Raw genomic sequence first — 20053 nt, forward strand, 5'->3', positions numbered from 1 at the left:
TAAAAAAAAAAAAAAAAAAAAAATCAGTGAGGCCTGAAGATGAAGCAAACACAATTTATCTTTTCATTTCATTGTATCACAGAATATTATTCCCAGGTCTTTGAAATAAGCATCAAAAAATAACATTCCCTCCCCAGCTCTCAGTCCCAGACACTGGCTCACATCTGCCAGCAGAGGAGCCCAGCATGAGCTCTTTCTCTCTCTCTGGTGGGAGTCTGAATCCCACCCTCGTGGCCCTTGAAGTCAGCTCACACCTGTGCTGCAAGGCGTATCTGCGTGTGGATGGGCTCATCCCAGGACGGCCCTCTTAAGACCCCACGATAGAGTCCTTCTAGTTTTTAAACCTGAGTAATTTGTCTTGCAAAGAGTAAAATAAACAGAGTCTAGAAACTAGGGGAAGAAGTCCAATGTGTTAGTCTTATCCTCACTCTTGTGTATGTGCAATATTATCGAGTGTGCGTCTATGTCCATGAGTGCATATATGTAGCTCAGTCGTGCCCAACTCTTTGTAACCCTGTGGACTGTAGCCCACCAGGCTCTTTTGTCCATGAGATTCTCCAGGCAAGAATACCGGAGAGGGTTGCCATGCCCTTCTCCAGGGGATCTTCCTGACCCAGGGATCGAACCCAGGTCTCCTCCTTTGCAGGCAGATTCTTTACTGTAAAGCTACCAGAGAAACCATATATGTACACATATGCTATTAAATATTATTGGGGACTTTTTCAGAGCAATGAGCAGATAGTGTTGGTCTGGAGCAGAAGGTGCCTTTGATCATATACTGCGAGCAAAAAGCAGACTGTGGAAAGTCCAAGTTCCTTCTCTCATTCACTCCTTTATAGAATACTTACCCAGTGCCCGTTCCGTGTTAGGTGCAGTGGTAGCCAATTACAGAGTCAACAAGTCAAAATCCCAGCTCTCAGGAAGCTTACAGTCTCCTGGGGGATGCGCAAGCAGAAAGCGAACAAATAAATGGACAAAAGAATTCTGGGTAGTGATAAGTGTTATGAAGAAAATAAAACCAGGTCATGTTATAGACAGTGACTAGTAAGGAAGGGATGCTATTGTGGGTAGGGTGACCAGGAAAGGGTCTCTAAGGGAGTGAACAGGCCAAGGCCATGAGCTGAGAAAGGGACGGGGGTGTGGGAGCATTAGGAAGAAGGCCCCGGAGGTTGCAGCGTGGTGGAGGTGGGACGCGTGTCCTAGGATGGCACTAAGGATGGTGGGGCCAGACTGTGTAATGTGGGAGCTTGCAGTTATTCTTAGGATGATATGAAGTCACTGAAGGTTTTACTGGGGGAATGAAATCTGATTTGACTGAAAACAATCATGGTAACTGTCGAATGGATGATGAATGATGAGGGAACACGAGTAGAAGCAGGAAGATTTAGTGGGGAGGTCCTTGCAGTCATCTCATGGAGAAGATGGTGGCAGGTACTAGGGTGATGACAATGGACGACGCCTAGTGACAGACTCTACCGGGTGTCTCACCACTCCTATCAGTGACTCCCCACTCAGGGGGAGCCTGGCAAGTAGAGCACTTCCTGGGCAACGAGTCTGTCACTGCTGCTGCTTCTCCGACCTCATTAGGCCTAGTGACCGCCCAGCCTTCACTCTCACTTACACAAAGGAAGAGCCGCGCACAGGGCAGGAGATTCGCAGAGAACACCGTCAGCGGTGGGAGCCATAGCCATTATTCCCTAAGGTAAGCCTGTCCATCTGGTGGCTGAGCCCGTGGCAACTAGTGGTGACAAAGCTCTGCTTTGTGCTGCAACGTGGAGTGACCATTCCTGCTGGTTTGGGGAGAAGCCTGGCCCAGGCACATCTCTTCCAGGGAGCAGAGGAGCTCTCTCTGGAGGCCAGAAAACATTTACACTAATAATTTACTGTCTCTGACACATATCTGCCATACCATCTCTGTGCACCAAAAACACCAATTATATGAGCCAAGGAGACAGAGCGTCTCCTGTCCCACCACCGCGACCGCGGTCCTGACCCCTGGGCCTCCTCACAGCGTCTCAATAGCGCGAGCTCATTTAAAAGTGAGTATCGTGCACTAGAGTGGAATTGTATCTGCGTTCCGATTCTGCAGTCTGTGAGGGATCTTCATTTATCTGTCTGAGATTCTTACAGAAGGGTCTTACTGTGTCTGTGTGTGGTATGATGGGCATGTGATTTGCTTCTGAAATAAAAGGGGGAGTGGAGCAGGAGATATAAAGACACAGGAAGCAGATGATTAGGGCCGTGATACTAATAACATGGATGACCCAGCCTTTCTTTCTCTATTGTTACCATTGATTTTCATTTCTTTCTGAACATCTTGATCTATGGCTCAGAGTTTCCTAAATTCCAAATTCAATGAAATTGAGACGGAGGGGATCAGTCCTTGGCTAGCCTTTTACCCTCTTAGAAATGCAGTTTTCTCCCTTAGACAGAGCATCCTGACCTCTCAAAGTCAAGATGCTTCCTCCCTGCTGAGAGAAATGTTGGCATGATTCTATGTATATTTTAATCAAAAGCTGACTCACTGATGAGAAATTTGAGTCCAGAGCCCTAGACATGCCAATGAGAGACCAAACTATCCGCTGCCGAGCTGAACCCTCCACTTCGCCAACCATGGGGAAGACTTTGGGCTACAAAACAGGCAGCGCCGATCAAGACAAATCCAGACTTTCAAGGAGGCTACATCACCACAAGCAGGGTGAGGAGAATTAGAGAAGGAATGATGGAAAGAAAGGAACATCATGAATAAAACATTAAAATATTATTCTAAACCATGAATCAGAAACTCAGGCCCAGCACACCACATTCAGGCAAGGAGCGTGAAATTTACTTAAACTTCTCCATTTCTGTTTGGTTTGGACAATACTGTGTTATCATAGTTTTGCTGTTGTTAATACTGTGTCAACAGTTTCATTACAAGCTTTAGGCTCCAGGATTTGTAAATGGACTGCGAACTTTACAAATGGAAACTGATGCTCAAAATCCAGGATCCCTAGGACAGCCAGAAGAAAGTCACCATTACAGACTTTTGTGTATGTGTATAATTCAAAATTAGGATAGAATTTGGGACATCAAATTAAAATGCTCTTTGTCCCCTGGAGGTATTCCCAAGTGGTGGCTGAAAATGAGAGATGATTAGGCCCTTTAGAAAGGTTTCTGTTGATACTGAATGAGATTCGAGAACAAATAGGTCAAGACTATGAGATGCGGGTACAGTAGCATCATTTAGGCAATTGAAGAATGTGTGCCTGGGGTCTCCCCATGTCAACAAGGCGGATATATTTCTATATGCAGTGTGACATTTCCCTTACATGTTCAAGTACCCTGAGAGTTCCTAACCCTAGATAAGGAGGAGGAGGTCCAAAGGTATGGGCAAAGGCTGGCCTCTGATTGTCATCTTCAGCAAAGGGCTATATTGCCAGCAGACATCATGGTCTCTACTTGAGCACCGTTGGTGATGTCCACACAGCCTGGCCAAGCCTGGCCAGCGCCACCACATGCCACAGGGTGCTGAGAACAGCACACGTTCTTCTGCAGAAAGTTTCCAACTGTGCAGGTGGGTCCCGGCCCAGGAAGCCTGAGAAGGAGCCAGGTGGCGAAGAGCCCGTGCTCACACCCTCTGGGCTGAGACGACACCTGTCCGCATTCTGGACTCAGCATCCAACAACCAGCATGTGGTGGTACACACACACAGCAGGTGTTCAGCGGGTGCTTGGACTGTCCCTGGTCACACGGTCTTTTCTCCACCTGGGAACTGGGCGAGAATGTCCCCAGTAGGGAACTGACCATGTGCCAGGGATCACCCTGGGAGTGTGCTTGATTTTTCTATTTTCCCACAGATGGACCAAGGCTTTTGGCTTTGCAAGAACTCCCTCTTCTTGCCATCAGCTGTTTCATACTCGCCAATTCACCAGCTGAGCGAAGATTCATGAGGTTTCCTAAGCCCTTACCCATGTACCCCTCTCTCCCTTCATTCTTCCTCTTCCTGTAGCAATTCAGTTGGCCCCCAGGCTTCCAACCATCACCAGGGTCCAGTGCTTTTCATCAAAGGTTGGTCTGACTTCCCCCAAGGGCGCTCTCCCATCCTGCCCCATGGCCTCACTCTCAAATGTTAACCCTTTCCACACAGCCTCGGAAAAGCATGTTGGAACCCCCACTAAGTAGAGCAGCAAAAACCTTTACCTTCGAACCAAAGAAAATACTAAATCCATGAAGTCACTTAAGCCTGCTTCCAAAGAGGGAGAGACTCAAAATGTTTTATACAGCAACCTATAAGAAACTCATTTTGTGGGATGTTTCACATTCCAGCCCATGCTTATTCCCCCATATATCCCTGCCAGTAATATCAACCAGATGTGGCAAAGAAGTCTGTGCAGAATTGTAAAAATTACAAGCATATTCTGTAATTCCAAAGCATTGTAAAGTCACAGCCTGGTTTTCTTTCTTCAAAAAAGAAATGTAAAAACTTTCCAAGCTGGCAGAATGTTCTCAAATACAAGTATTGCCTGATCACTTTAGAAGATTCTCCTGCTGGCCCAAAGGGCTAAAGAACTGGAAAACGTAAAACCTCACTCTATCTCTGATAAATTGTAGGGAACTTAGAAAGGTACTTGCAAACATATGCTTAAGTCTATAAATTCTTCTCTTTTAATGTTTCAAGTCTTAATATCCTAGATCTCAGATACGAGCATAGGTTCATATATGTTCATATAAGCATAAAAGTACAAACCCTGAGTCTTGAAAGCTTCAGAGTTCCATGACCTCTGTTATTCTCCCCTCCCCCTACCACCCACCTATTGTCTTTTTCAAGATGTATTTCAGCACCAGCAGTACAAAAACAGAAAAATATACAGAACTGGGGGTCAGAACAACCTGGGTTTATTCCTGTGAGTTAGTTAAACTATGCCTCAGTTTCATCATCTGTGTAGTGGGCACAAACACACCTACCTTGAAGGAGGACCAAAGAAGATGGCAAGTACATATGGTGTGTAGCGCACAGTAGGTGCTTAGGAAATGTTTGTTGCCTTCTCTACTCCCCAATCTATAAAATAACAGGGTTGTACTAGATAAGTGTTTCCCAAACTATGCCCCACAGGTGGGTGACCTACACCGAAATCATCTACTTACACAGTTAAATCCTTAGGTTCATTCCAGATCTAATGAACTAGAGTCCTTGGGGACATGGCCTGGGAATCAACATTTTAACTAGGACCTCAAAGGATTTTTTTTTTTTTTCCTATAGGCCAGTCTAAGAACCACTGCAATCTGGATCCTTGCTCTGCAAAGTGTGGTCAAGTAGAAATGCAGACTCCTAGGTCCCACCCCAGACCTCCAGAGCCAGAGTCCACATTTTAACCAGATTTCCAGGTATTCAGATGCGCAGTCAAGGTTGAAAAATGCTGGTCCAGATAACTTTTACTTCTAGCCCTGTTATTCGATAGGATGAGTCTATAAGGCAATTCAAAGTATTACCCTTACAATCAACTGTGTGAACAAGGCCACAGGCTTCTGTGCTCAGTTAGATAAAGTCTCAGTGAAGGGAGAGCAGAAACTCTGCCTGACTTCTTTCCCTCGCTCCAGCTTCAGGCACTACAGTGAGTGCGACTCACAGAAAACAGAAACCCCAAGAGTGCCAGGGTACCCACTGCAATCTATTATCTGTCCCCACGTCGTCAAGCACGTGATGAAGCCTGTCATAAAGCGAAGGAAGGCTGGCCTGGCCGCAGGGCTCGGGTGTGTAGCGCACAGTGGGGGTGCTGGAGGAGGAAGCAGAGTTCCGGGGGCAAGGGTTCTCTCCCTGAGACTGAGGCAGCCGTGCCCCTGGAAAGCGTGACCCCATGCCAGCAGTGGTGAGGCTGCTCGCACCGTCTGCCCCGTCTCTGAAGGCTGGGCCAGCCCAGAGGCGGGACAGGTCTCCCGGATCCAGCTCCAGGCCGGCAGTCTCTGAAGCCCCCACCCCTGATGGACTGGCTTTCCCCTCATCCTATTACCATTTCACCACATCAGATAACAGCTCTGCTGGAGAACGGAGCACTATGGTTTTTGTTCTGTCCACTGTTTTTTCACTTTTACAGCACCGTTTCACATCAATGCAGAGTTTTATGGAGACACACATTGCATGTACTTAAGTTTTAAAGGTTAGTGCAGACTGGAAGACTCAGGCGGCTGCAAAAGGATCTCTGAGAAGCAGCAGGTAGAGGTACAGGGTTCCAGTCATCCAACAAATCTGGGCTCACGTAGGGCTTCAGAGAAATAAAAGAACTGCAGCACTAACTGAGCTTCTCTAAGGTGGCACTGACACTTCAGTAACTAACTTCTCATAACTCTAGATGGAAATTGTGGTGAGGATGTGGGCTCTGGACTCAGGCAAGACTGAGTTTGAATTTTAGCTTTGCCAGTGACCTTGAGCAAGCTGTCTAAATCTCTAGGACTCTGTGCGTTTATCTCTAAACGGGATAATGGAGTATCTAACCTCCTAAACCTGAGAATGGTGGTGGTGGTTTAATCGCTAAGTTGTGTCTGACTCTTGAGACCGCAAGAACTGTACCCCGCCAGGCTCCTCTGTCCATTCTCCAGGCAAGAGTACTGGGGAGGTTTGCCAATGCCTTCTCCAGGGGATCTTCCAGATGGAAGGATTGAATCCTGCATTGCAACCAGATTCTTTACCGACTGAGCCACCAAGGAAGAGAAGCTACCTGAAAGCAGATCGCGGAGCGTCTGATTCACAGTAAATATGCAATAAACACTTGTGTTCATTCATTTGTTCAAGTTCCTGCCCCCAGTACTTCAAAATGCAACTCTATTTGGAGATTGGGTCTTTAATGAGTTCACTAAGTTAAGTGTGGCCATCAGGGTGGGGCCCTAAGACAACATGACTGTGTCCTTATGACAAAAGGACGGGACGTCATGGGCGAGCGTGAACAGGACCACCGTTAACAGAAGGACAACAAGAAGACCGTCAACTGCAAGGCAAGGAGAGAGGCCTCAGGAACCAGCCCTGCCAGCACCCACATCTGAAACTTCCAGGCTGTAAGCTGTGAGGACACAAATTTCTGTTATTTAAGCCATCTGGTCTGAGGTGCTTCATTGCCACAGCCCCAGCAAACTAAGGAGCTCTGACTGGTATCCCTGCTGTCTAGATTATCAACCAGAGGCTGAGACAGTTGAGGCCACTTGCCCAGGGTCAGTCAGCAGAGGGTGGGATCCCAGCCCAGGTCTGGGCAGTTCCCTGACGTTTTCCTCCTCTACTGGACTGCTTCAAAGAAATCCCACACACCACAGCTAAGACCCCAAGCAGTCAAATAAATAAATATTTAAAGAAAATTTAAAAAAAGAAACATTAGATCACTTAGCAAAGCACAGATGCAGAAATGCAGCTTCTGGTTTGTTTGGGGATGTGGGGCATGGAGCTTCCCAGGCGGTACAGTGGAACCCACCTGCCAATGCAGGAGACGCAAGAGATGCAGGTTCAATCCCTGGGTAGGGAAGGTCCTCTGGAGGAGAGCTTGGCAATCCATTCCAGTATTGTTGCCTGGAGAATGGCCAGAGGAGCCTGGTGGACTGCAGTCTATGGGGTCACAAAGAGCTGGACATGACTGAACATGCACACAGCATGGGTACTCATGGCTGTGTGATTGGGGCAAAAAATGATCATATGAAGGAGAGGTACAAGCGAGCAGAAAAGGACAGTTGAGGGGACGGCTCGCTCACTGCAAGTAAGTTCCTTGAAAACTGAGGTCTCACAACTCTCTGGGAGGAGGGCAGCAGCCCCAGTGACCTGGGGCTAAGTTGGCTGGCCACGTTTCATATTGTTTTCAGCTGCCTGGCGATCAACTTCCCAAGTATCTTGCAACTCTGCTGACCCAAGTGAGCGACAGCACTTTAACCCCAGCGGCATTTTTTTTTAAATCGCCAAATACCTCACAGGACTGTGTGAAGAATAACTGGGGCCTCTGTCCTGCTGCGAGTACAGCTGCTTCTTCAGTCAGGCTTTAAACCACTATCAACTGTCTGACGGCCTCTTCTGCCATGAATCCACGAGACATGGACCAGAAGGACCCCAGAGGTCTGCTCAGCCTCAGCTGGCAAAGTCAAACTCTTAAAAAGCAGTTGCGAAACTCCGTGTCCCTCTCATCCCCTTCAAAGCTCCCTAATCTGGGGAAAGGCAGACAGCTTTTAATTACTGTTTTCATCTTGTCTTTTGCTTCTTTGAAGGAACTTCTGGCAACATTAACCACTTAACTTCCGAATAACCAGAAACTTTTCACTCCTTTCCCCAGTGTATAGGTAAAAGAGAAAGCTGGAAGGAGAGGCACAAAAGGAGAAATCAGTAACCTACAGACCATATAACAGGCTGTGTTCCATCCCAACCTCTCTGAATCAGGCCCAGAGAAGTGAAGTAACATGCCTAAGGTCACACAGCTTGTGGGCGGCAGAGCCAGTGCGAGGGTTGGGATCGTCCCACTCCTGGTACCTTCCTCAACCCTCCTCTATTTCAGAGCCTAAACTCTTTGCCAGGTTCTCAAATGTTGACATCAGAGATGCCAAAGCCCCAGCATATGCACACTCCTATCAGTTGGCCAGCAAAAGCTAACCACAGCCATTTTCACTGAGCACTTTCTGTGTGCTATATTCAATGCTAAAGGTAGTCCCTGGGCTGTTTCCAAGTATATTACAAACACCTGGAGAAGGAGGTTCTATTATAGTCTATTTTACTGATCAAGAACATGAGACCAGAGAGGTTAAGTATTAATAATTTGCCCATGGTCTCATAACAAGTAGTTGGCAGCCCTTTAACACTTTTACTTCACTGCCATCTCCTAAGATCAGCCCTGGGTCAGGAGTGAGAGAAAACCTAGAAAGAGCAGAAATACAGCTCTGACACCTGAAAATCTTATAATCTACCTCAGGATTCAGTCAGTTCAGTCGCTCAGCCGTGCCCGACTCTTTGCGACCCCATGGACTGCAACACGCCAGGCCTCCCTGTCCATCACCAACTCCCAGAGTTTACTCAAACTCATGCCCATTGAATCGGTGATGCCATCCAACCATCTCATCCTCTGTCATCCCCTTCTCCTCCCACCTTCAATTTTCCCAACATCAGGATCTTTTCCAATGAGTCAGTTCTTCGCATCAGGTCGCCAAAGTATTGGAGTTTCAGCTTCAACATCAGTCCTCCCAATGAATATTCAGGATTGATTTCCTTTAGGATGGACTGGTTGGATCTCCTTGCAGTCCAAGGGACTCTCAAGTCACAGTTTCCCCCTCAGTCAGTCTCTCCCATCAGGAAGCTCCCATAAGCCTCCTCCATCAGAGGGCAGACAGCCTGAAAACCTCAGGATTAGAGTGAGCTAATATTTATTGAGTGCCCAAGGTAGGACAGAGACCTTGCTGGGTGTTCTACAGACCACAGTGGTTATCACCTAAGCCTCAGGGCACTTCTGCGCTCCAGGATGCTGTGGCTCACGCACTGTGTACTGAAGGACAGAGTAAGAGCGTAGATACGTCACTACTATACACATGCACCAAGGAATCCGACGGTGCTGCATCTGAGGGGTGTGGGTAACCAGCCAAGGTCTGATAAAAACTCTCCTTTTAGCATATGGGGGACTTCAGGTCCCCACAAGAGTTAGCACAGCAATGTAGCATGACAGAAATACTCTGCAGCAACATACATGCGCTCTGTTCTCCATTCCAGTGTATCCTGGTTGTACAACTAAATAGAGAATACTTAGGTAAGTCAGATAATTCTTCTGAGCTTTAGCAGTAGATTTAATAATGATTCTCTTTGCAGAATTGTTGTGAAGGCTGAAATCTGAGCACTGAGGCAGAATCCAAAGAGCTGCTGCTGCTTAGAAATATGAGATATACAGACAAGTAGTTTAATATCCAAGACTTAGTCTCCTTATCTATAAAATGGGCATATTAAGGCAAAGAGCTAATTGTAGCAGAATGAACGCACTGTCTTCAGAGTCAGATTACCCACATCTGTTTCCTGGCTCAGTCACTGAGTAACTATATGATGCTGGGCAAGTTCTTGGACCTCTGTGAGCCTATTTCACGCCTGTGGGAAAGTAGTCATAGTCCCTACCCCCACACAGTCATTAGGTGCATCAAACTAGGTACATGTAAAGCACTCAGAAGAGCATCTGGGACGCACTGTGTTTGCTACTGTCATTACCTTGAAGTGTTATTGTGAAGATCCAAGCCATTCGATGGAAGCACAGGGGACTGCACAGACTAGATGCTCAGTAAACGTGTAGACGTCAGATGTGTTTAAGTTCGGGGTCTCTTGCTCCGTCTTCTGATAACAGAATTATTCTTTTCTTTGGGAAATCCATTCCCAGGACCCACACACCATCAGCGCCAAACAACTGGTTAATCAGAGGACATCGTCTCACTGGCCACAGTCACCTGCTCAGAGTCGGAGGTGTGACCAAGGTGAGCAGCTGACTCTCAGCTCTTTTTTGCATGACTGTCACCAGTGACACCCTCTCCACCCTGGTCGCTAAGTTATCTCCCTCTGAGTCTTCTGCTGTTGTCTGCCATCCCGTGCACACTTCCAAGGGCTGGAGGGAGTGAGACGAAGTCCTAATGACACCACCATGCCCCCTGGATCCAGTGGTTTCTAAGCCCAATCACAGGGGCTTCCCTGGCAGCTTGGTGGTAAAGAGTCTGCCTGCCAATGCAGGAGACACGGGTTTGAACCCTTGCTGGGAAGATCCCACACGACCCAGAGTAACTCAGGCTGTGCGCCACAACTATTGAGCCTGTACTCTAGAGACCGCAAGCCAAAATGACCGAAACCCACACACCCTAGAGCCTGTGCTCCACAACAAAAAAGTCCACTGCGATGAGGAGCCTGCACACTGCAATAAGAGGGTAGCCCCTACTTGCCGCAACCAAAGAAAAGCCTGTGCAGCAGCGAAGATCCAGCACAACCAAAAATAAATAGAATTATTCAAGAAAATAAAAATAATAAATAAAGCCAACCATAACCACCACTGGCCTTCTCATGCATATGAATTAACATATTTCCCCTTTGGGTTAAACTAATTTTAGCCACATTTCTGTCACTAGTTAGTAGCAATATTATAATAACATCGGTTCCCAATAAATATCATTTCCCTTTCCCATCACATGTCTTAAAATATGACCCAAAAGGTATTGGAAATACCAATTTCCCAAAAGGTATTTTTCAGATAATCATTGAATATGAAGCAGTTTTTGTCTACAGATCTAGCAAGAGAAGGTGTGTCAGAATTGCTGCTGAAACCTCATGACAGGTTGTGGAGGAGACAGCCACCCAGCAGCCCATTTAGCATTCCTTGGAAAATGGCTCACTGCATCTACTGAGATTCAGTGCTCTTTTAAAACAGAGCTGGTGGCATATGTATACACACTCATGATTGCACATTTATTGATTTCTAATTTGCCCCCTGCTTACTTCCAAAAAGGCCCTGGAGTGGCTGACAAAATAAGACAAAGACACAAGAGGGTCATTAAGAAAAATCAAAGACCAAGCCCAGAGAGAAAAAGGGATTGCTGATTATAGCTGAAACCCAGGTTAATAAAGCTGCTTCAATGACAAATATATATATTTAGCTTTCAGCTCTTTGGCAGCTATTCAGAGTGTGTCCTGACGGGGTACAGGGCATCCTTCATGTCTGCAGCTCAACACCCAGCACAGAGGCCAGGCACCTGGGAGAGGCTTCCTGCATGAACGATGGATAAAAGGGTCAGAGCTCCCTGAGCGCACTGCTCCTACGGAGGCCTGCACCGTCTACGCGCCCACTCGTGAGCGCCCGTGTGTGCCACATGGGCCCGGCCAGGAGCCTGGAGAGGAGTGGGCCGTTCCAACCGCTGCTCTCTGGCCTGAAGCAAAAGCTCCGTGTAAGAGAGCAGCTCCTCGTCTCTTCAAGTCTCCCATGAAAGGAGACTAGAAACAGGTTGTGAAGACGGGAATTGCAGAAGTAACAACAGTTATCTATGCTGGTTATGTGTGCAGAGCACTTTAAACCCTAGAAAATGCAGGCTCAGCATAATCTCTTTGGGTTCAGAGAGTTCCCTGGTGAGGTGCATGAACGGAAGAGGGGGCCTCTCTCATTTACCGATGAGGACACTCAGGCACAGGAGACAAAGTGGCTCTCCTGACCTCTCTCAGTCAGAAAGTGGCCATGAGGCCGCCACACTGGACTCCCCACGCCCTTGTGCTGCCTGCCTGGGCCTGGCACCCTGCATCTCAGAGACCTGTTATCACAGCCTGAAATGCCTCCTCTGCCCAGATCAAGATCAGCTCCGCCTAAAATGGGCATCTGCTGATGTCTGCGGGGAGCAGGAACCAGACACCTCCCCCAACCCCCTGCAGCAGCGGGACCCTCAGACCCTGCCCGCTCAAAGCTGCCACACAGCCCAGCCCCACGGGCACCTTCTGTTTGCTGGAAAGTGATGCTGAGAGCCCAGGTGAACGACATACAGTCTGTATGGTTTAGTTAAAAGCAGGCTGAAAGGCACAAGGCAGTGCTGGGTGGAGAGACGGCTATTAAGTGAGTGTTTAAGGAAAGAACTCTCCAGGGAAGAGGAAGGGAAAAACCAGAGTGGTTTCCCCATCTGCCCATTTGGTATTGCTTATTCAGCTCTGCCAGATACACACTGCACTTCATCCACCCTCACATCCATCAAGGTGGATGAAGAGTGGAAGAGTGGAAAGGGAGGTGTTCTCTTTCCCACATTTAGTGCAGTCAGTCGGGTGAAAGGGAATGCCAGCCAGAGAAGACTGTGACGAAGTCCAGGTGCACACAAGACAAGGCAAGCAAGGCCACCGCGGCACTGAAACGCCGGCCAACGCAAGCCTGCTCTCATTCCAACAGAGTGCCTGAAAGTACATGTGTGTGTATAGTCTCTCACTGTGTGTACAGAGATACAATTTCCTGATTCAGAACTCATTCTTAAGTGCACATGCAAACATGTGTTTCATATTTCCCAATCTATCCTGGAGCCTACATGCATCAGTGGACCGCATACGTAGGTATAAAACATGGCCACTGGAACGGGAATGGTGGCCACCACGCAGAAACCTCTCCAGTAACGTCACAGTCCTCCCAGCCATGCTGTAAATCTTGCTGCCTGATTGCTAAGCATCCAGACACTTGTTGCTCCAACCAGAAAGTTAAGCCTTGGGCAAGCAATTCACCCCATAACATTCACTAGTCACCACCAGTTGGACTTCCAGATACAGTCATGAAGCTGTTCACTGTCGAAAATTAGCACTTCCCTAACACCCCAGTCCATGAATCACACTCTCCATCCGGATGTGTTTCTCCAGCTCTTGAGTATCCAAACTCTCATGCTGAATAAATACACAAAGACATCTCCAAGTCTCCCCTCTTCATTATATCCTGGACCATTCCAAAGAGAAAGCAAAGTTCAAGGTGTTTCTTTCTTTTCCCAAACAAATCACAGACCTCCAGACCCAGAGTTCCCGGACTGGCAGAGGGAGGAGGCAGCCACAGGGCAGGAGCCCTTCTAGCCAGCAAGGAGGTGAAGCTGAAAGGTTTAACGCAAACCACTGCCCTCGGAGACTCACCTCCAAGCCCCCCTTGGGGCATTTCCCTAGGGTACATTCAGACCCAGGTAAAAGGATGGATTTCCTCCCTCCATGTAAAAGAGAGATGCACTAGCGTAAGTCCACAGCTCTCACCAGCCACTTCAGTGGCTCTCTGAAGGAAGGGAGCAGAAAAGGTGGGCTGGAGGGGAGCACAGGGACCCACACGCTGAAGCCGGGCCCCAGATGCCCCCACGTGTGGACTCACTGCCAAGCTCCACGTGGTCAGGGCGCCCCGCGCTCAGGCAACCACATCCTCTGCATCAGCAAATGCAGACAAGACACAAGGCAGAGAAGCAAGTCCACTCTACTCACAGTCTGGTGAGCTTCAGGTTGCTCTGGAAAAGCAGTTCTGGGAGGACCTGGAGCTTATTTTTGTTCAGGCGCCTGAAAGGGGAAGAGAAAAAGAAAATGAAGAGATGTCAAGAGGACATGAAACTGGATCAAGGGTATTCATAGACCCCACTCAATCAATCCATCAACATGTCTTAAAGGCTTCTAGATCTTTCATCATGGGATGCTCAGCACGTGGAAGGCTTATTCTATCTTGTAACATGTGGAGTCAGGTGGAGGATAAAAGGCAAAGGTAGGTGGGAAGCAGGAAAACAGCATGCCTGCTGCCTCTCTCCTGTCACGAGCCTCAGAGAGACGTCACTCAGAGAGACGTCACTCAGTGATGACAACACGGTTTCCCAGGAACTTCAGACAGGCTTTTGAACTCGTCTAACCACTTGCTTGCTTAGCTATTGCCAACTGATGGGACAGGCATGTGAAATGGGTCCCTAAAAATAAATAAAATGCCAGGGAGACTATTCCAGATCCTAAGTGGGTGGTGGGGGCGGGGAGGACAGACAGCAGCCGTTACAGAAGCAGAGAGAGAGTGGGCACATCACCGTGGGTTCAAGGGCCAAAATGGGCCTTTGTGGGTACCTTCCTCTATTTAAAAAATTAAATATTGTATTCTGTAACTATGAAAGTGAAAGTCGCTCAGTTGTGTCTGACTCTTTGCTTCCCTGTGGACTATAGAGTCCATGGAATTCTCCAGGCCAGAATACTGGAATGTACACCTGTTCCCTCTCCAGGGGATCTTCCCAACCCAGGAATCAAACTAGGGTCTCTTACATTGCAGGCGGATTCTTTACCAACTGAGCTATCAGGGCAGCCCATTGTATAACTCTCCTGGTATAAAACCAAATACATTAAGATTATATAACATTTACTTGGCCTAAACACTCACTTTTTTTCTTTTGATTTTCAAAGAAATTAAACCATTTTCATGGGTCCCTTAAAAGCGCTGTTGGCCCTGGGTGCTGTCCCCACTGTGCCTAACGGGGCAGCCGGCCACGGTCTAGGTGGGCAGTGGGGCCGGAGCCAGTGCAGGAGGGACAGCCCACGTGGGATGGCAGCAGCAGAGCCAGACTCTGCCCCGAGAGTGGTCCACACTGACACCCATGGTAAAGAAGGCCACCTGAGCTTCCAAGGACGGCGAGTCACTGCTGCTGCCCCCATGGAGGCTGCTTTCCTGGGAATGTGAGGCCAAAAGGGAGAGCCTGCCCCACGCTTGGGGCTTCCTAGATGGTGCTAGTGCAGGAGACGTAAGAGACTCGGGTTTGATCCCTGGGTGGGGAATATCCTCTGGAGGATCCTCTGGAGGAGGGCATGGCAACCCACTCCAATATTCTTGCCTGGGGAATCTCATGGACAGAGAAGCAGTTTATAGTCCATGGAGTCACAAAGAGTCAGACATGACTGAAGTGACTTGGCATGCAGGCACGCTCCATGCTCACCCCCAGGCCTCTCTATCCAAATATCATTCAGTTCAGTTCAGTCGCTCATTCGTGTTTGACTCTTTGTGACCCCATGGACGGCAGCACGCCAGGCTTCCCTGTCCATCACCAACTCCCAGAGCTTGCTCAAACTCATGTCTATCAAGTCAGTGAAGTCATCCAACCATCTCATCCTCTGTCATCCCCTTCTCCTCAAGCCTTCAATGTTTCCCAGCATCAGGGTCTTTTCCAATGAGTCAGTTCTTGGCATCAGGTGGCCAAAGTATTGGAGTTTCAGCTTCAGCATCAGTCCTTCCAGTGGATATTAAGGACTGATTTCCTTTAGGATTGACTGGTTTGATCTCCTTGCAGTCCAAGGGACTCTCAAGAGTCTTCTCCAACACCACAGTTCAAAAGCATCAATTCTTCTTCATTCAACTTTCTCTATGGTCCAGCTTTCACATCCATACATCACTACTGGAAAAACCATAGCTTTGACTAGATGGACCTTTGTCAGCAAATGTCATTATGCAGCCTAATCACTGAAGCCAAAATCAGTGTCCCCAAACCTCCTCAGAATCCTCAGATTCTTTCTCTCCAGAATCTCCCAGTGCAAAGACCAGTTTACAGATGGCTGAATTTCTCTGCTTAAACTATGCATGTTTGGCTATGTGGAACAGCCATGTGATTCCATCTCAGAGCTAAGTGAACTGAAGAGAAGAAAAGGTGAACTTCTTCCCAGCTTCTGGCCCCAAAGCCCACACTCTCATAGTGCTCCAAGCAGCTACGATTCCAGTGGGTGGGGTGGGGGTGGGGGTAGGATATTGTTATTTGCCCTTTTTTATTCCAGGCCAACAGATAAAAACTTGAGAGGGACAGGACACCAGAAGGGAGTTTACAAGGGCGAAGTATGTGGGAGAGAAGCATTTATGACCTCAGGGAATGAGGTTCTGCTGAGAAGCGTGTGGCTTAGCCCTGAAGGGGTGCACATCGAGTGTGTGGACCAACCACATCTGCTGGTGGCACTCCTGACTGGAAGGAAGCCAGAGGAAAGGCCGGCAAGTGGGACAAGTGAGCTCAACTACCCCCCCCCCCCCGCCAACTCCCTGTGTTCTTTTTCATTGTTAAAAACAGAGGTTATAAAAAAAAGCCTTAACATAGAATTGACCATCTTAACCATTTTTAAGTGAAGTGTGTTCACATCCTTGTGCAGCAGATCTCCAGAGCTTTACCATCATGCAAAATCGAAACCTGTGAAGCAACACCACATCGCCCCCTCACCTTGTCCCTGGCAGCCACCATTCTGCCGCACCTGCTGTCTCTATGGATTTGACCAGTGCTCTTCTCATCACTCCCAGTATCTGCTCTTTGTGAGTTCCTGTCACTAAAGTGGGAAGAATGGGGGTGGCCCAGAGGACAGGAAGGCGAGAGGGAGTCTAGCCCCTTGTTTACAGCAGTTCCCATATAGCCGGTGATAAATGAGCGTGTGTGCATGTATACTGTGTGACCCCAAGGACTGTAGCCTGTCAGAGCCCTCTGTCTGTGATAAGCCACTTTCTAATACGGATTCTTATGGGAAAGAATCCCTTAAAAGAAACGGAGTAGCCCTCACAGTCAGCAAAAGAGTCCAAAATGCGGTACTTGGATGCGACCTCAAAAATGACAGAATGATCTCTGTTCGTTTCTAAGACAAACTATTCAATATCACACCAATCCAAGTCTATGTCCCAACCAAATTGCTGAAGGAGCTGAAGTTGAATGGTTCTACAAAAACCTACAAGACCTTCTAGAACTCACACCCAAAAAAGATGTCCTTTTCATTATAGGGGACTGGAATGCAAAAGCAGGAAGTCAGGAGATACCTGGAGTAAAGGCAAATTTGGCTTTGGAGTACAAAATGAAGCAGTGCAAAGGTTAACAGAGTTTTGCCAAGAGAATGTACTGGTCATAGCAAACACCCTTTTCCAACAACACAAGAGAAGACTCTACACATGGACATCACCACATGCCCAACACCGAAATCAGACTGATTATATTCTTTGCTGCCAAATATGGAGAAGCTCTATACAGGCAGCAAAAATAAGACTGGGAGCTGACTGTGGCTCAGATCAGCAACTCCTTATTGGCAAATTCAGACTTAAATTGAAGAAAGTAGGGAAAACCATTAGACCATTCGGGTGTGACCTAAATCAAATCCCTTACGATTATACAGTGGAAGTGACAATCAGATTCAAGGGATTAGATCTGATAAGAGAAAGTGCCTGAAGAACTATGGACGGAGGTTCGTGACATTATACAGGAGGCAGTGATCAAGATCATCCCTAAGAAAAACAAATGCAAAAAGGCAAAATGGTTGTCTGAGGAGGCCTCACAAATAGCTGAGAGAAGAAGAGAAGCTAAAGGCAAAGGAGAAAAGGAAAGCTATACCCATTTGAATACACAGTTCCAAAGAATAGCAAGGAGAGATAAGAAAGCCTTAATCAGCGATCAACGCAAAGAAATAGAGGAAAACAACAGAATGGGAAAGACTAGAGATCTCTTCAAGAAGATTAGAGATACCAAGGGAACACTTCATGCAAAGAAGGGCTCAATAAAGGACAGAAATGGTATGGACCTAACAGAAGCAGAAGATATTAAGAACAGGTGGCAAGAATACACAGAAGAACTGTACAAAAAGATCTCCATGACCCAGGTATTCACAATGGTGTGATCACTCACCTAGAGCCTGGACATCCTGGAGTGTGAAGTCAAGTGGGCCTTAGGAAGCATCACTACGAGCAAAGCTAGTGGAGGTGATGGAATTCCAGTTGAGCTATTTCAAATCCTAAAAGATGATGCTAAGTGCTACACTCAGTAGGCCAGCAAATCTGGAAAACTCAGCAGTGGCCACAGGACTGGAAAAGGTCTGTTTTCATTCCAATCCCAAAGAAAGACAATGTCAAAGAATGCTCAAACTACTGCAGAATTGCACTCATCTCACATGCTAGCAAAGTAATGCTCAAAATTCTCCAAGCCAGGCTTCAACAGTATGTGAACCATGAACTTCCAGATGTTCAAGCTGAATTTAGACAAGGCAGAGGAACCAGAGATCAAATTGCCAAACATCTACTGGATCATCAAAAAAGCAAGAGAGTTCCAGAAAAGCATCTACTTCTGCTTTATTGACTACACCAAAGCCTTTGACGGTGTGGATCACAACACACTGTGGAAAATTCTATAAGAGATGGGAATACCAGACCACCTGACCTGCCTCCTGAGAAATCTGTATGCAGGTCAAGAAGCAACAGTTAGAACTGGACATGGAACAACAGACTGGTTCCAAATAGGAAAAGGAGTATATTGTCAAGGCTATATATTGTCACCCTGTTTATTTAACTTATATGCAGAGCACATCATATGAAACAATGGACTGGATGAAGCACAAACTGGAATCAAGATTTCTGGGAGAAATATCAATAACCTCAGATATACAGATGACACCACCCTTATGGCAGAAAGTGAAGAACTAAAGAGCCTCTTTATGAAAGGGAAAGAGAAGAGTGAAAAAGCTGGCTTAAATTCAACATTCAGAAAACTAACATCATGGTATCCAGTCCCATCACTTCATGGCAAATAGATGGGAAACAATGGAAACAGTGACAGACTTTATTTTGGGGGGCTCCAAAATGGTGACAGATGGTGACTGCAGCCATGAAATTAAAAGACGCTTGCTCCTTGGGAGAAAAGCTATAACCAAACTAGACAGCATATTAAAAAGCAGAGACACTACTTTGCTAACAAAGGTCCATCTAATCAAAGCTCTGTTTTTTCCAGTAGTCACAGATGGATGTGAAATCTGGACTATAAAGAAAGCTGAGTGAAGAAAAATTGATGCTTTTGAACTGTGGTGTTGGAGAAGACTCTTGAGAGTCCCTTGAATTGCAAGGAGATTCAACACCAGTCAATCCTAAAGGAAATCAGTCCTGAATATCCACTGGAAGGACTGATGTTGAAGCTGAAACTCCAATACTTTGGCGACCTGATGCCAAGAACTGACTTATTGGAAAAGACCCTGATGCTGGGAAAGGTTGAAGGCTGGAGGAGAAGGGGATGACAGAGGATGAGATGGTTGGATGGCACCATCAACTCAACGGACATGAGTTTGAACAAGCTCCAGGAGATGGTGATGGACAGGGAAGCCTGGTGTGCCACAGTCCATGGGGTTGAAAAGAGTCAGACACGACTGAGCGACTGAACTGAACTGAACACGGAAAAGCACTGGTCCCAGAGAAGGTGTGGTGCTTTGACTCTGGGATCGGCCAGACTAGGTCTGGCTCTATCGTGTTCTCGCCATAGGACCTTGGGGAAGTAACCTAGCTACTTAAGCCTCAGTTTTCCACCTGCAAAATAACTCTACTCGGTGGGTTACAGTAAACCTTGACACAGTGTATGTAAAAGCACCCAGCACTGCAGTGAGCACATGGCATAATCGAAATGAGCTGCTTTATAACTGCGTCAGACACCGCGCTGTGTGCTGGAAGGGTGGGATCTCAGGTAGTGCAGCTCAGAGACTGGGGTCATTATTACTAGCATCTTATGGATAAAGGATATCATGGGACTTCTCTGGTGGCCCAAGGGTTAAGAATCCACCTGCCAATGCACAGGACACAGGTTTGATCCCTGCTCTAGGAAGACTCCACATGCT

The 20053-nt window shown here is 47.3% G+C and overlaps 1 protein-coding gene across 2 annotated transcripts in view; it reads right to left on the reverse strand.

The window, feature by feature from the left end:
* SLIT3 (slit guidance ligand 3) overlaps positions 1-20053 on the reverse strand; it is a 721395-nt gene that overhangs the window by 575018 nt on the left and 126324 nt on the right. For both annotated transcript variants that reach the window (XM_043887427.1, XM_043887428.1), the window contains exon 4: positions 13919-13990. In XM_043887427.1, the coding sequence (XP_043743362.1) occupies positions 13919-13990 (72 nt within the window). The remainder of the gene's footprint in view (positions 1-13918; positions 13991-20053) is intronic.

Source organism: Cervus elaphus, chromosome 25 (assembly GCF_910594005.1).
Source record: "Cervus elaphus chromosome 25, mCerEla1.1, whole genome shotgun sequence".
Taxonomy (NCBI): domain Eukaryota; kingdom Metazoa; phylum Chordata; class Mammalia; order Artiodactyla; family Cervidae; genus Cervus; species Cervus elaphus.